Source organism: Thermobia domestica, chromosome 12, assembly GCF_964235325.1.
Source record: "Thermobia domestica chromosome 12, izTheDome1.hap1.1, whole genome shotgun sequence".
Classification (NCBI taxonomy): Eukaryota; Metazoa; Arthropoda; class Insecta; order Zygentoma; family Lepismatidae; genus Thermobia; species Thermobia domestica.
Genome location: NC_137465.1, coordinates 121,937,965 through 121,953,581, shown reverse-complemented (window position 1 = coordinate 121,953,581; position 15,617 = coordinate 121,937,965). Strand labels below are relative to the sequence as shown.

Below are 15,617 nucleotides of genomic sequence, written 5' to 3'. Positions count from 1 at the left end.
AGATGTAATCTCTAATTCTCTGGTGCAGGTTAACTTTAACAGGTCGGTAATAGTATACAACAGTGCCTCATGATCTGTGCGCGTGGATACTTCCTACTGTTGCACTACGTATAAAAATGATTTTATTACATTTAGAAGTAGTAAGAAGCATCCACGTGCACGTGACATGCGATGTGTGTTTCAAATCCCCCACATATACTCATACACTACGTACAAGGGCACATTATTATTCTTCGCATACCATAAAACACAACGAAACGCAACGCAAACCGACGTACATTTTATTTTATATTACTCAGTAATTAAATGAAAGTCGCATTTTTACCTCATTTTCAAGTTCCTATATCCTCAATGAATAATCCTTAAAAGACTGCACTTCGTGAGTCCTCGCTAAATGAGGCACTCTCGTATACTATATTCGAAATTGCTAATAATATTTTAATAGAGTAGTGTATAAGTAATGGTAATATGGTGTGCACTTACCTATGAGATGCATATTTACGTGCAAATATAGAATTTAAGTTGGACTAAAGTTCATTTTGACCGTTTCCAGTAAATAAATATAGAAAAAATCTAAAAGTGTTTGATATTTAATTTCAAATTTTACCTCCGTGCCCGGAGATCCCCATGGTGATCCGCAGTGATGCCAACCAGGAATATTATAAAATCCCATCTCTAGTCAAAAATCCCATTCTACTCTTGAATTTCCCACCTTATACTAATTACAATAATAATAATAATAATAATAATAATAATAATAATAATAATAATAATAATAATAATAATAATAATAATAATACATTTTATTGCTAAAACATCTCAGAACATCAGATGTGTTACAACCGTCAGAAATAGTTAAAAGTTGAAAATTTTAGGGTTGCATAATTATATAACATAGCATAATATACCATAATATGAACAAAGATCACTGCATAACAGACGCAAATATTTTAACTATCAATTTTGAGTTCAAAAAATTCTTCAACACTGTATATACAATTATTAATAATTACTTGTTTTTTTAAAAGCCAGAAATGGAAGTTCTCTTAAAAATATAGGAAGGAAATTATAAAATTTAAATGACATATAGTAAAAGGTCTTTTGTGTCTTCTTACTATATTCACATCTAAATAATCTTAAACGGTTCCTGTTTCTAGTTTGATAAGTATGAGAGTACCCTAATAGCTTGTGAATAAGTATTCCTTAAGCAGTGGCGGCCGGTGGATTGTGGTTTCGGGTGTTGCAGTACGAACGATCGGAGACAGAAGATATAAAGTGGACTCATTGACTAATCAGCATAACTTTAGGTGCAAATGCTATGGGACATGTTAAATAAAATTCTGTTTTTTTTTAAATAAAAATGCAGAACATTTAATCCGAATAATCACCTTATTTAATTAGAAAGTTCATTCTTCTCTCTTTGATTGGAACAAATCTGCCTAATACATGCTGGTTGAACTCTAGTATTCTTATTGTCAGGTCTTTTTCGATAGAAAGCATAACCAATGGTGATAACCTTTCTTGGAACATTCAATTTCTTGAAAGTGTCAATTGTTTTTGATGTGAAAAAAAAACTTTTCTTCTTTTACTGACGCCATAGGTACAGTTAATATTAATTTCAGAAGCCTTGTAGATTCACTAAATACAGTATTTTTTTCTAGATTATTGTGAACAATTCATTCTAGCAAACTCAGCCCCTGACAGTGATCCGAATTCCTCTTCAGTGTAGACTGAAGAGAGTTCGTAGCAGAGATTAATGTTATAAAAATGTGCATTGAACACGCTTTATTCACAATTTATCTAGGAAAATTTAAAATACATTGTGGAAATGTATCTAGTGCATACAACATTACTGCCATAAGATGTACTGTAATTTTTTTTTTTTAAACACTCTCCTGAATTGCACTTTGCTTGTTTTGTCTAAGCCTTAATTGTGTATTTCCTCAATTGAAAACTGGGCATTTTTTTTTTTTTTTTTTTTTTTTTGTAAGTTATTTACAGAAGTCGTGGCATGCAATTCATTCAGAATTTGTAGGTTGTAGGTTGTGGCTGTGGCCCATGTTGTGGTTTCCAATGGGTGCGGGGGGGGGGGCAAGTATAAGCCACATTTCAAATGTAGTCTCAAATTTTGCTGTAACAATTCTAAAACATTTATTGGGTGTTCGATCTTCCGAAACACAATTTCACTTAGGGAGGGCGAGCGCCCCCCTTGCCCCCTGATAGACTCCCTTGCTATATACAGAAACAGAATTAAAGCACACACAATAAAATTAAATCTAATAACTAATAACCAAAACAGCTGATACAAAAGAGATACTGGTATATGAATTGCGAATGTTACATATTCATATATAGGGCTGTCAACTAGCCGACTTTTCATTGGCCTGGCCGGAAAAATTGCTGTAATTTTGATTAAAGCTAGTGACGGGCACAAACTTCTCACCAACCCCTTTATAACCGTTTGTATATATATATATATATATATATATATATATATATATATATATATATATATATATATATATATATATACACATATATATATATATATATATATATATATATATATATATATATATATATATATATATATATATATATATATATATATATAATTTGTATCTGGTTCGAAGTATAGATATTGAAAAGTAGCTATCATTCTGTAAACTCAAAACTGTTACCTTTTACCATCTATCAACGATTAATATATTTTGTTCACCTGTTTAGAAAATTTTAGAGATATGATAGGGACTGTATCAGGGAAAATTTGAAATTTACCTTCAAGGAATTTTATATATTTATTAAGAGTGGAAAAGGACTCCTTAAAGCAACTTCCTATAGTTGAAGTAGAGACTATGCTCCATATGCAGAGTCGTTCTGACACGTGATTAGTGTCATACTAAAGAGTTTGACTAACATGTTTTCTGCAGTAGTCAGGTCTTTAGTATGACGCTAATCTTACGTCAAAACGACTTTGCATAAGGCCTTATATGTTTAAAGAGTGAATTTCATTTTCCAAATCCAAAATTGTCACGTAAAGATTATTATACTTTTGTTCATCTGTTTCGATAATTTTAAAGAAATGGTAGTTACTGGTAAAAACAATAAATTGATCAATGCCGATTGATAAATGTCAGTTTCTCATTTATAGCACAATGTATCTATTAAGCTTATTAGTGAATGTTCTAAGGACATACAGAATATATGTGTTAATGCACTTTTGTTCACGATAGTACATTTCCTTTCCATGGATAGATCCGAACAGAGATACTTCACGCTGAGACCTACATCATAGAGAATTTTGAGGAAGTGCCGGTTTTTTTATTTATTATTTTACAGAGTTGGCAACCCTATTCATACAGCAACACACACACATGTGCGTAAAATAAAAAAAAACTACATTCCAAATCATCCGTCTTGGTTGTTACGCAATGCACGATGAACACAATATACTACCACATGAGGGGAAACAATGTTTATCAATGTCATATGTTCTGGAAAGCAACCTTGAAACCCGCCAGATATAGTAACATGTTATCTGGGAGGAGTCCAAAGTATTTGAGGAAGGTCCAATACGTCTACGTAATAACGAACCTGTCTTATACTGTACCCGAAAAGATACTGTACCCGATTATTTCTATAAGAAAAGAAAGAGTACATGATAAGGCGTAAAATAAAATATTTAGCTTACATCAATCATTTCTCTGTTAAACAAGTATAGTTCGTTAAGAAAGTCTACAAATGCTAGTCGAGTTTCGAAATTTTGGGGAGGTCCGGACCCGGTGGACCCTCCTCGTGGCTACGCCTCTGATCATTGCTAACTAGTCTCAAATTCAATGTGGCGTTCCCCACCATACAGTTTTATCAAGAGTATAAAGTACACTTATTTTATAAAAGAAATATGTATATACTAAAATATTATCCACAGAGGGGGGATTCTGCATATTGACTTATTAATATTTGGTTCACAAATTACTGTAGAAGAAACCTTCATTATCTATATAAACTAAGAATTAACTTGTAAATGCGGATCTACTTTCATTTGATTTCTGCTCTACTACATATTTTCTTTCTTATTTTGTAACTCTGCTATCACTTTTTTTTTAATTGACATTTCAGTATAAGTACTGTAATTTAAAAATATGAATGCATAAAAACAAATTCCATTTGTTAATTGCTAGTGAAATAAAATTCAGAAAGCTTATTTAGCACGAAAAACTTTCTCATTCACTGGAAACCGTGCTGTGTTGCAGAAGCACTGCAACGACCAGACCCTTTAACTTCTGAGATAGGGGAAAGGAGACTTAACATTTGCTCCAATTCCCGCGCTGAAGGAATCTGTTCGTTGTATGCTCGCTGCAACACAATATTAATTAGAGACTCTGTGACGGATTATTTTTCGCTTTTTCAAACGGATTAACGAAACGGACAGTTACAGAAGTAAAAAAAATATGTTATTTAAAGTATATATATGGGAGTATTAGAAAGTATTTTTTCTGTTCTTTACTACTATTGCTAATAATATATTTTTCTTGAAATACTTTGGTCGCTGCGCAACGCTGCAACACTAACATTAGCCGCCACTGTCCTTAACCCTTCGGGGATCTTTTGGTACATTTTGTACCATGCGCGTTTTTCATGGTACATTGCGTTATTTCTCTTCTATTTGACCTTTTTCGTACGTTTTTTTTTGTTTTGTTTTTGTTTTACAAGTCCAGAGATATTGTAGAAGACATTACGTATGGTTTCAGACCGTCCTGCGTCCAGACATAGGAGGTGATGACGTCATAATTTTGAAATATAAATTTTCCCTTATGAAGCCTATGTTCATTATTTTTTGGCGGGCTTATTTTTTCACGTAGAAGATTGAAATTTTGCACAAACATTCAGTCCACCAAGCAGTATTTACCAGATTTTTTTCAGATTTGTGAGTTGAAACAGGGGGGAAACCAGAGGGGCAAAGGGGTGAAAAAAGGGATATTTTTACCCCCAAAATCCCGTTTTTCAGGATTTTCCCGCCTGACATACATGATGGGGACAAGTGAGTCATACCGTCTGAAAGGCAGTTCCATTCTGAAGAGAATGACAGTCGAATCATTATCCTAGGGTAATTAGGGACGTCTCATTGATTTTTTGAAAAATATACTTCTATATAGGGAAAAATGGGACATGGTCGGTATATTTTTTTTTTGGTGGGCTTACTTTTGCACCTAGAAGATTGAAATTGTGCACAAACATTCAGCCCATCTGGCAGTATTTATCAGATATTTTTCAGATCTCTGCATTAAAACAGGGGGTCCAGAGGGTGAAAACATTGAAAAAAGGTATTTTTAAACCAGAAAATCCCGTTTTTCACGATTTTTCCGCCTCACATACATGATGGAGACACGTGAGTCATACCGTCTGAAAGGCAGTTCCATTCTGAAGATAATGACGGTCGAATTATTATTCTTGGGTAATTAGGGACGTCTCAGTGAATTTTTTTCAAAATATACTTCTGTATAGAGAAACATGGGGTATTTTCTGATTTTTTTTGGCGGGCTTAATTTTGCACCTAGAAGATTGAAATTGTGTACAAACATTCAGTCCACCGAGTAGTATTTAACAGATTTCTTTTCAGATTTCTGCGTTATAACAGGGGGGTCCAGAGGGGCTAAAAGTTGAAAAAGGAAAATTTAGACCAAAAAATCCCTTTTTTCGGAAATTTCCCGCCTTAGATACATGATGGAGACATGTGAATGGTACAGCCTGAAAGGCAGTTCTAAGCTGAAGAGAATATGGGCGACACATGATCCTAGGTTAATTAGGGATGTCTCAGGAATTTTTTTCCCTAAGATCATAGTGTTTTGTGGTAATTTGGGGCATTGTGGGAATTCTTGATAACATTTCTCCCGCCCTTACTATTCAAGATAGAACCTTGAAATTTGGCACACACATTCAGTATACCAAGTACTATTTATCAGATTTTTTTAGATGGCTACGTTCACACAGGAAGGGTCCAGGGGGGCCAAAGTTCGAGAAAAAAAATCCCTCCGAAATTTTCACTTTGACATTTTTTCCCGCTTCTGGTATATGGTATGAGCATGCAAGTGATACCATTTGAAAGCCAGCTCTATTCTGAAGAGAATAAGGTATGAACCATGATCCTAGGATAAATAGTGACGATGCAGTAGCTGCTTGACTGAAAGTCTAAAAAATAGCCCAAAAAGCCAGCATCTCAATAAAAGGATTAACAGAAAACAAGTATTGTTTGTCGTCAAAAATACAGTATGCCCATTACACCTTTGTGCATTCGTCACATGTTGAGTCAAACGATACTTTAAAAATTTCGTTTTCCACACATTTTGTGTGGAAAATTTTGGAAGTTGATTGTTTCTCGTTTGGTATTTTTTCTTTCTTTCATTTGTTTCTTGTTTGATATTTTTATTTTATTCATTCATTCGTTTGTCCCTTATTTTATTTTACCAGAGCCCAATCCTCCTTCCTTGGCTTTTGACTTTTGACTATCACACACTCTAGTGACTCCACAAACCACTTTCTCAGTAGCATGAACTTTCGATATATATATATATATATATATATATATATATATATATATATATATATATATATATATATAGAGAGAGAGAGAGAGAGAGAGAGAGAGGAACTGTACCACTGTACCAAAAGTGGGCCCCATTTTATTTTTCCATATATGTAAGAAAATATCGATCAGAAAAAAATGCTATTCAGGCTGAAAATAATATGATATATAATTGCTTTGCTTGTTTCTTCCCAGAACAAAAATGAAATGAAATCTTTAAGTTTTACGTCCCACGGTTATGCCGGTTAGGCTAAAGGAGACGGTGATGATGAGTAATGAATGAAATGGTGGAATGAAGAAAGTGGGAGGAAACGGGAGAACCCCGAGAAAACCCACGCACACGGTGTTTGTCCACCACAAAGTTCACTTGGCGGGGGCTGGGATCGAACCCGGGACCCCAAGCACCAGAGGTGAACGCTCTACCACTGAGCCATCGCGGCCCCTCTTCCCAGAACAATCAAGGAAAAAATAGGTTGAGAAAAAATGGATTTTCATATGGACTGCATTTTCGGCATTCGAAAAAACTGTTCCAAAACCGGACCCCTTTAAATTTAGATAAATTACACAAAGCGAAAACCTGTATTACTTTAAATGAGTTACGTATTTAAGCTAAAAACAACATCCTAAACACTGGGGATTAAATTAAAATGAAATATGAATGTTTAAAAGACATTATTAGAAGAAATTGAAACAAATTCCGAAAAGTAAAGAACACACTAAAATTGAACTTAAAACCTAAATATTCCACATTCTAGTGGCCGAAATGCAATCTGAAAATCTTTTTCTTAACTCCTGTACAACTTTTCAAATAGATTAAATTTGTAAACTGAAAATGTCTAAACTTAAATATTCCACATTTTACTGGCGGAAATAGCAAATCAAAAAGTCTTTTTTTTTCTTTTTTAAACTCCAGAACAATCTTTCAATTAGACTAAACTTGAAGACTGAAACTTTCAAAACTGAAATATTTAATATTCTACTGGTAGAAATCAGAAATCTAAACATCTCTCTTTCTCCAACCTATTTATTTGGCATTAAAAAAAATCATCAAATATCAGAATCAAAACTTCCAAATTAAACGTAATAAATGAAATGTTTCACAAAGTTAAGATTTCTACTGGCAAAAGTCACAAATATAAATGACTTTGTCAGTCTCCTCACAATCTACATGGGCCCACTAAGAGCACATGACACAATGGACCCAGAGTTCAACTCTCGTATCACTCGAAAAATTTTCATTGCAGAACATGCAGGTGGCATCGTCATCCCTGGACGATGTTTTCCCCTGTGGAACGTTTAAAGTTGAGAATATTGTTGATGCTTCCTTATATCAGAGATTGAGTCACAATCAAAATCGTCTTCCTTGGCTCTTTCTTTCACCTTCGGCGGTGTCTTTTACTTTCCTGGATCATAAGATCTTGATAATGACTTGACACTACCATGCCCTCGACCACGATATTGTGTTATTAGTTTCGGCTTTGTTTTGGGCATTTTGGTCCTCTTGAAAATTGTAAATAAATTGCACGAATCATGAGAATTTGGTATGAAACATATCTTTTACTTTTGCACAACATATAAGGGGCTCGCTTTAGGATTGACAAGGGGGCCCACTGTACGACCATACATGTTTCTACTTTCGCTGCAAATAATTTGTCACTCCTACGTCTAAATTACTAGCTAATTACATAGAACATACCTCTTACCATTAAGATTAAATAAATAAATAAATAGTTGGCTCACTTATCTCTTTACTAACTATGGAAAACAGTGGCGTATTTAGGGGGTGGCTTCCGGGCTTAAGCCTCCCCCGAAATCTTACTTAGTATAGTAAAGTAAATGAAATATTTTGCAGAATTTTCACATTTCCAGGCAAAGCCCCCCCCGAAAGTTAGCAAAGCCCCTCCCGAAACAAAATAGTAAATACGCCACTGATGGAAAACAATGCTTGCTCGTCTGAGCTTCAAAACTTTCCACTGTATTAAAACTCTTTAGATGTTGATTGCAGAACAAAGGATTAACTGATCAACACAGGAACTAGCGCTGCATGCAACAGTAACGGTAAACTACAATTCAACTTATTTCTAGCATTCTACACCAATACCCGGAGCAACAATTGAGGGGGCCCGCTTTATGGACCCGGGCCCGGGTTTGGTACAGTTCCTCTCTCTCTCTCTCTCTCTCTATATATATATATATATATATATATATATATATATATATATATATATATATATATATATAAAGTTCTAGTTACGATTCGTGAATTAAAACTAATTGCGTTCTTTGACTTCTCATTGCATTTATTTATCGCCCCTTGTTTAGAATTTTATTAATGTAGATTTTACAGTATGAAAAATCCATTACATGTTGCCAATTTCGACAAAAATTAATGTTAAGAAACAAAGTAGTACAAACCATAAAAGACATGTGAAGGAAGATCACTGGAGACGACGACATATCAACCGATTTGCTCGTAGGATTAGGAGACAATGCAACGAAAGGATTGACTTCATTTATTATTGATATCAACCTGAGTAGAGAATACCCAAGGAATTTTCTTGATGCGCAATAGTAGTATTACCTAAGAAAATTCAGGCAAAAAATGTAGTGATCACAGAACCAACAGCCCTATTTCCGACACTGGAAAAAGTATGGCGCGCGTACTAAATAGGCATCTAGAAAGTAAGATAGAAGAGATTTGGATACCGGAAAGGGAAAGTCACCAGAGATGCTATTGAGTTTGTCAAAATAGTATCAGAACGACTTCTTGACGTAACGAAAGAGTTGAGTTTGTGCTTCATTGGCTGGCAAAATGCTTTAGACCGGGTCAATTGGATCAAATTCTGAAAATACTTCTCAAAATAATATCATGGTCAACTTGAGAGTCCCGCGAATCTTGGTAATCTGGAAATACAACAACAAGTGAAGCTACTTGAATGGAAGAGAAACCAATAGTGTTGTTTGCTCTCCTCCCAGTTTGAATCATAGGGACGAAGCTAGAAGGGAACAAAAAGGCGAGAGTGCCCCTCAGATGACTACTGCTGCAAGCAGACATATTGCAATGTAGATCAAGTAATATAAAACTATTTCTTCCATATTCAAAAAATTGTTGTCCTCTCAAAACTTTTATCTGCCCCTTCTTTGTCTCCTCGTTAATAAATTAAAACTGACGTGGTCAGTACAATGAATCCACACGGTAAATTCCTTGAATATGATCTCAATGATGCATCATATATATATTTTTTAGTGGGAAATCAAAATTTAAACTATAAACAGCGTGGCAGTTATTGTAACGATTAATATTGAGATAAATTCAAATAAGCTACAATCCATTGTAGGAAAAAAATAGAAAAAATGTAAACTTTATAAACTGCAGATAAACTGTTTTGTAGCTCCAGATTACTTTGAAAATAACAATTCATTACTTAAAAGATTTTTCTGAAGAGTTTTTAGAAAATTCTTGTCGGAAATAGAGGGAGTTATTATTCTTACTAAGAGTTGTGTTTGAGCAACCTGATATAAAATTATGAAATTTGATATTTGAAATCGATCCATTACTCTGAGTATAATTGAATCACTGATTGGAAAAAGGGAATAAGTGCATCAGACCTAAGTTTTCAAAAACGCTAAAAAACCTTCCCGAGGCGTTGTTTGTATTTGTTGCAAAAAGTGTATAATTGATTACTTGTTGTAGCAAAACAACTAACAAACACTAAGACAAGAAGAAGAATCTTGTATTGCAGCACTGCAATTGGTTAAGATAAGCTTAAAAATGGAAAAAAAATATTCCCTTTTTCCAATCAATTAGAGTTGGACGAAATTGTAATTGTGTGTAGGGCATGTAATGTGCAGTTTATGATAGAAAGCTATGAAAATATACATGCTGAATACAATGCTGTATGCTAATCTTGGATATATGTATTCGAACTATCACGCATGCTAGGCTTCTAACACTGTTATTGTCACCGTTCTTTTTTTTTTTTTTTTTTTTTTTTTTTTTTTTTTGTAAAGCACATGTTATTCGTACAGTAAGAAAAGTAATACAATAAAGACAGCTGAAAAAATACGTAGCAAAATACGTTGTCAAAATAGAATGACTTTACATAGGGTCCTATCCGCCTGCATCTTCGTCTTCTACAGTTTCTTGGTCAGTGGTTTTCCATGAACAAATCATCCTATAAAACTTTTTGTATTGGTCATGTATGCAATTGATGATTTGTGAAGAATCGTTTATCTTTTTCTGATTGATCGGGACTTGCCAATCGTATGCCTTTGACGTTGGCAGTGGAATGTTTGTGACATTACTTTTGAGTAATCGAAAAATATCAGTTCTTAGTTCATTGATAAACTTATGAGCTTGCACCTAACCTAGAGATTCTGCTTTATAAACAGTGTCTTTATTTACGTACTTGGAATTTCACTGTTTTGTCCACAATGCTACCTGAAGATTTCTTGTAAAACGGTTACCACCAAAGTTTAAAATCTAAGATTTCTTCATTGACAACTTCGTAAACCTGAAATGAAGTATCAGTATTTCTTGCATTCGTAATCATGTGGTTATACTATGCTGGTAAATAAATGCGATTGTGTCGTTTGAGTTCTCGTTTGATTATAACAAAATGTCGGTCACATGGTAAAAACTGTGACCTCTGACAGGTAAATATTGCTGTACAGTGGTAAAGCGTTATGACACGATCAGACTGAAAAGCATTAATGTCATTGTATGATTGCAGTTTTGGTATTGTATGATCACCACTTGTATCACTGAAAACACGTAAATCTGTAACTGATTGGGGCAAATATTTCTCTATAGATTGTGCAATGCGAAGACAAGGCGAAGTATCGTAACGTCAGCAGAGGGTTCTAATGGTTGTCTACATACACACAGTCTCGCAGTTGTGGTGGTATCCTATAGTGATTGGAAGAAGGAAATAAGAAACGTAGTTATTCCCTTTTTCTAATCAGCGAGATATTTTGTCTTCTACATTGGTCATATAGAGTTGCCCAAACATTCCTATTTTCTACTCAACGATGTAACTATCTGAAAGGAACACATCTGCTATCTCAGGTTAAAATTACAAAAAATTGTACTTATTCCCTTTTTCCAATCAGTGTTTCAATTGCCATTCACTTGTGCGAATTCAATATGGATGAAGAGCTTCTTCGTGGCTAAGCGGTTAGCGTACGCGCCTTTGGCGCGGGAGACCTGGCTTCGATTCCCGGTGGGGCTCAAGTGGTTCGGAGTCCACGTTAATCAATAGGTCCACGTCTCATATAGCCTCGCTACTCAACTCAATATGGGTGACATAAATGGTGTATGTAGAATTGCATCAAGTGATCTTCAAGCAATCAATCTCGTCTCTTTTCATGAGTGATGATTTCGGGATGGCTCGGGGGAATTTGTCTTTGGGCCACCCATGAAATCATTCGCAAAATTTCGCTCCTGTTGAAGAGGTACACGCGTGTTTGAAATTTTCAGTTACATCTGATCAAAAAGTCGCGCCCTAAGTCACAAATAACGCGTTCAGTGAACAAGGGAATCTAGTCCATTTTTTGTTATTTTGTATATATTTTACCTTTATGGCCGCGTCTAACACCTGGGAAGCAATAGAACTTCCCCATACAATAACATTGTATGTCCCTTTCAAAAATTGTTTTAAAACTATTTTACACATTTCAAAATTTGCAGATTTGTGTTATTATTAGTACAATATGTTCACTTTTAGTTTTTCTTTGGAGTATAACATTAGAACGCACTAATTAGAAATTAATTTTCTTACATTTGAAAGCAATTTAAAACATGCCCAGCATTTAGCAACAGTGACCGAGTTTCATTTTATAGCTAGTAAGACATGTTTCTTTGATTCTCTCATCCTGCATGTTCACAATGCGTGGGTTTTCGTAATGTCCCCGGAGACAAAACTATGAAACGCAGATTGATTGCTGATAAGTTGAAAGCCTGTGTCGCTTCTGCAGAGCTCCGCTTCTGCATTGGCTAAGCTGTTAGCGTACACGTAGTTGACGTGGAAGACTCGGTAAGATTGCCGAGAAGACTCGCAAATATTGTAAATAACTCTTATACAGTGGCGTCTCGTGACATCATTTTTCGGTAGATCACCGTCGTTAGAAAATTCTATTCTAGAATTCTTTCAATATTCTAAATAAGAAAAACTATAAATAAGCAATGAAAGCAACCATATATATGTTTACACATAATGAAAAGTACAAATTTATAAACAAATGCTCCATTTCATTCGTATATGAAATTACTCTCATATTCTTCTGGGCAATCAACTTGTCAGTAGCTCTTTTGAAGTTTAGTTTTTCATTGTTTTTCTCTGTTGATACTATAACTAATGCACTGAGACTATTTTGAGCTATGGTACTTCTTTAAATGCTTTCATATTCTTGAATATGGTAACACAACTTTCAATTTACGAAGTCAACTTCGGATTATTTGCTATAATTTTCACGAATTTTGTTGTATACCATTCTCTTTCTACAAACTCACCATCAATTTCACAATATACTCAATGTAATTTCCTTTAGTATCAAGACTGCAAACGTCTTCTATCTCGTATATTTGAAGAGCTCCTTCGTGGCTAAGCGGTTAGCGTGAGTGCCTTTGGCATGGGAGACCCGGATTCGATTCCCGGAGGGAACTCATGTAGTCCGGTTTCCATGTTAATCAATATGTCCCGTCTCATATAGCATCGCTGCTGAAAGGGGCTTCAAACTCAAAATCAGCTGAACTCGTATATTTGAATTGCCATGTTTGCTCTTTAATGAACTGTTAATAGTATACACGAAATATGCAATGTATCAAATTATTATAAATAGTTGCAGAGGCATCTTGAATTAGGGACGCTTTGTCCGTGTATTTTTGCATTTTCTGTCCGTATCTCAAGACACTTCATTACTGTTCTGCCCCGCTCCAAAGAAAGAAAAAAAAACTTTCCGCTTACAGGTGAACGTACGTTCCTGCATATCTTAATACTCGTCTTTTTCTATTTTGCATGTATTAAAGATGAATGTTGAAAAAAATCAATTCAAAAATTTCCTTCAGGTTTCCACAATTCAGAAGGTAAGACTGTAGCATGTTTTGATAAACTATTCGCTTTTCTTACAAACATTTAGTTTGTTTAGGTAGAAAAAAAAACGTAGCTTAAAGGAAAATCAGAAATTATACATATTTTAAAAAGTCTTGAAAATAAATTAAAATTTAATTTTATTCTGCATGAACTTAAAAGTCTCTGGGGAAGGGTTTTAAACCTCCCATTCCCCTTGCTATGATCTCAGAAAGCCGTAATTTTGTTTGTTCCATTAGTGTATTTTCATAACGAAAAATTGAGATGAAAAGAAATGTAGACAACTGATTGAAAGAATGAGTTATATTGTACCACTATATTCTTCTGTATTTTAAGTTGCAGTTCATTGCTTAATTCTGGCCGTGTCCAAAAGTGCATAGTGCACACTTCGAGGATGCACACTCGAAGTCTACAAATGGAGTGCACACTAAATAGTGTACACTTCGTAAAATTAGCTTTTGATCAGCACTTGCTTACAGCGCCTCGTTGTGGTGGAATATGGAACATTGATGACAAAAGAAGGGAGAATTTCGCGTACTAGAAAAAATTAGCATGCTTTTTTTTCTTTAGATGAATGACTTTCCAGTTATATTAAAGATAAATAAACCGTACAGATTGACTATATGGGGTAACCATAAAAATGATTTAAGAGTTTTTTTCATGTATGCCAACAGCTTCAGCTTTGCCGTGCCTGCAAATATTTGTCATTTTGGGTATTTCACGCGCAGATTAACAAGAGCGGAGCATAAATGCAATACATATATAATATATGTGTGCGTTGTCTTATGTGCACAATAAACTCGTAACAGCATAAAAACACTAAACTATTGGCGATATTCTACTTTATTAGGCATGCTTGCGGAGGGAATATTTAATAATCTCCCGGAAGAAGAGTAGCACTGGTGATTAGGGCGCTGAAGACACTTTTGCGAATTAGTTTAGGAATTTTATTGCAACTGAAAGTAGGCAACGTGCAAGAGCGTTAGGACAACGAGGGGAGCGGTATTTACAATAATGTGGCACAAAACTACTTTGGGAGAGGGTTGATACTGAGTATAATTGCTTCCTGTACGGTAGATTTCACAACAATGACAGTATAATTGTTGTAGTTCTACTGTATTCTTTGAGTTCAGGCATACTGATTGAACTCTTTCTACCATATTGCGCTAATATTGAAGTTCCTTAGATGTTATTCTTTCACTGTGAATTTATTGATTTTACCTGGAAATCATCGAAATAGTGTCTCCGTATTCTTAATCTACAGCAAAAGTTCACACATAGAAGGATGACAAGGAAAGAAATGGTAAAGTTGTACAACATGAGGACCAAAATTCCAGAAAAAAGCTATTATGTCGCTATGAAATACCAATTTATAAGGATAATACATACTCAAGGCGAATAACCCTAATGAAAGTAGTATGGTAAAAATAACAAAAAAAAGTGAGATTACTATCTTATAAGCCTGCTTGAATGGAGTTCTGTATATTGTATACACTTCAACATTTACGTGCATTTTATTACGCTTTCGGCGCCCTACATCTCTCTTGAAATATACTCTCCTACATGCTTCCCACTGCGAAAATGGTTATTCAGTAACGAAACAAATCCCCTCGTCCAAATATAAACGTAAAATAAACTACTAAAAATATAATAAGAATTTTATGAAAATTAAGAGACGGTTTTATGAAAAAAATACAGTATGTAATGTAATGTCTCTCATTGTTCAACTATACGGAAGAAATTATTGTTCATAATCTTTTAATACTGGGTACAGTAATGGGATTATATGAATTAAGAGGAAGGCAAGTCTTTACTTTGGACATTTCTTTCAATGAATCGTTCAATGAACCGATTCGTAACGAAGACGGAAAAAAAAAGTGCTCTGCGGGGTTCCAACCAGCCTTCACTCGCTAACACTCGCTCGTCAATATTATGTGAATTAAATA

General features: G+C 34.6%; 1 protein-coding gene across 4 annotated transcripts in view; it reads right to left on the bottom strand.

Moving 5' to 3' along the window:
- LOC145666615 (uncharacterized) overlaps positions 1-677 on the bottom strand; it is a 117,271-nt gene extending 116,594 nt beyond the window's left edge. Inside the window, exon 1 of one of the 4 annotated variants that reach the window (XM_081734047.1) lies at positions 608-677. In XM_081734047.1, the coding sequence (XP_081590173.1) occupies positions 608-629 (22 nt within the window). In that variant the 5' untranslated portion in view covers positions 630-677. Of the gene's footprint in view, positions 1-325; positions 374-483 lie in introns of those variants that run through there. The other 3 variants (XM_081734050.1, XM_081734049.1, XM_081734051.1) reach the window with 3 other exon arrangements.
- Between the last annotated feature and the right edge of the window lie 14,940 nt (positions 678-15,617).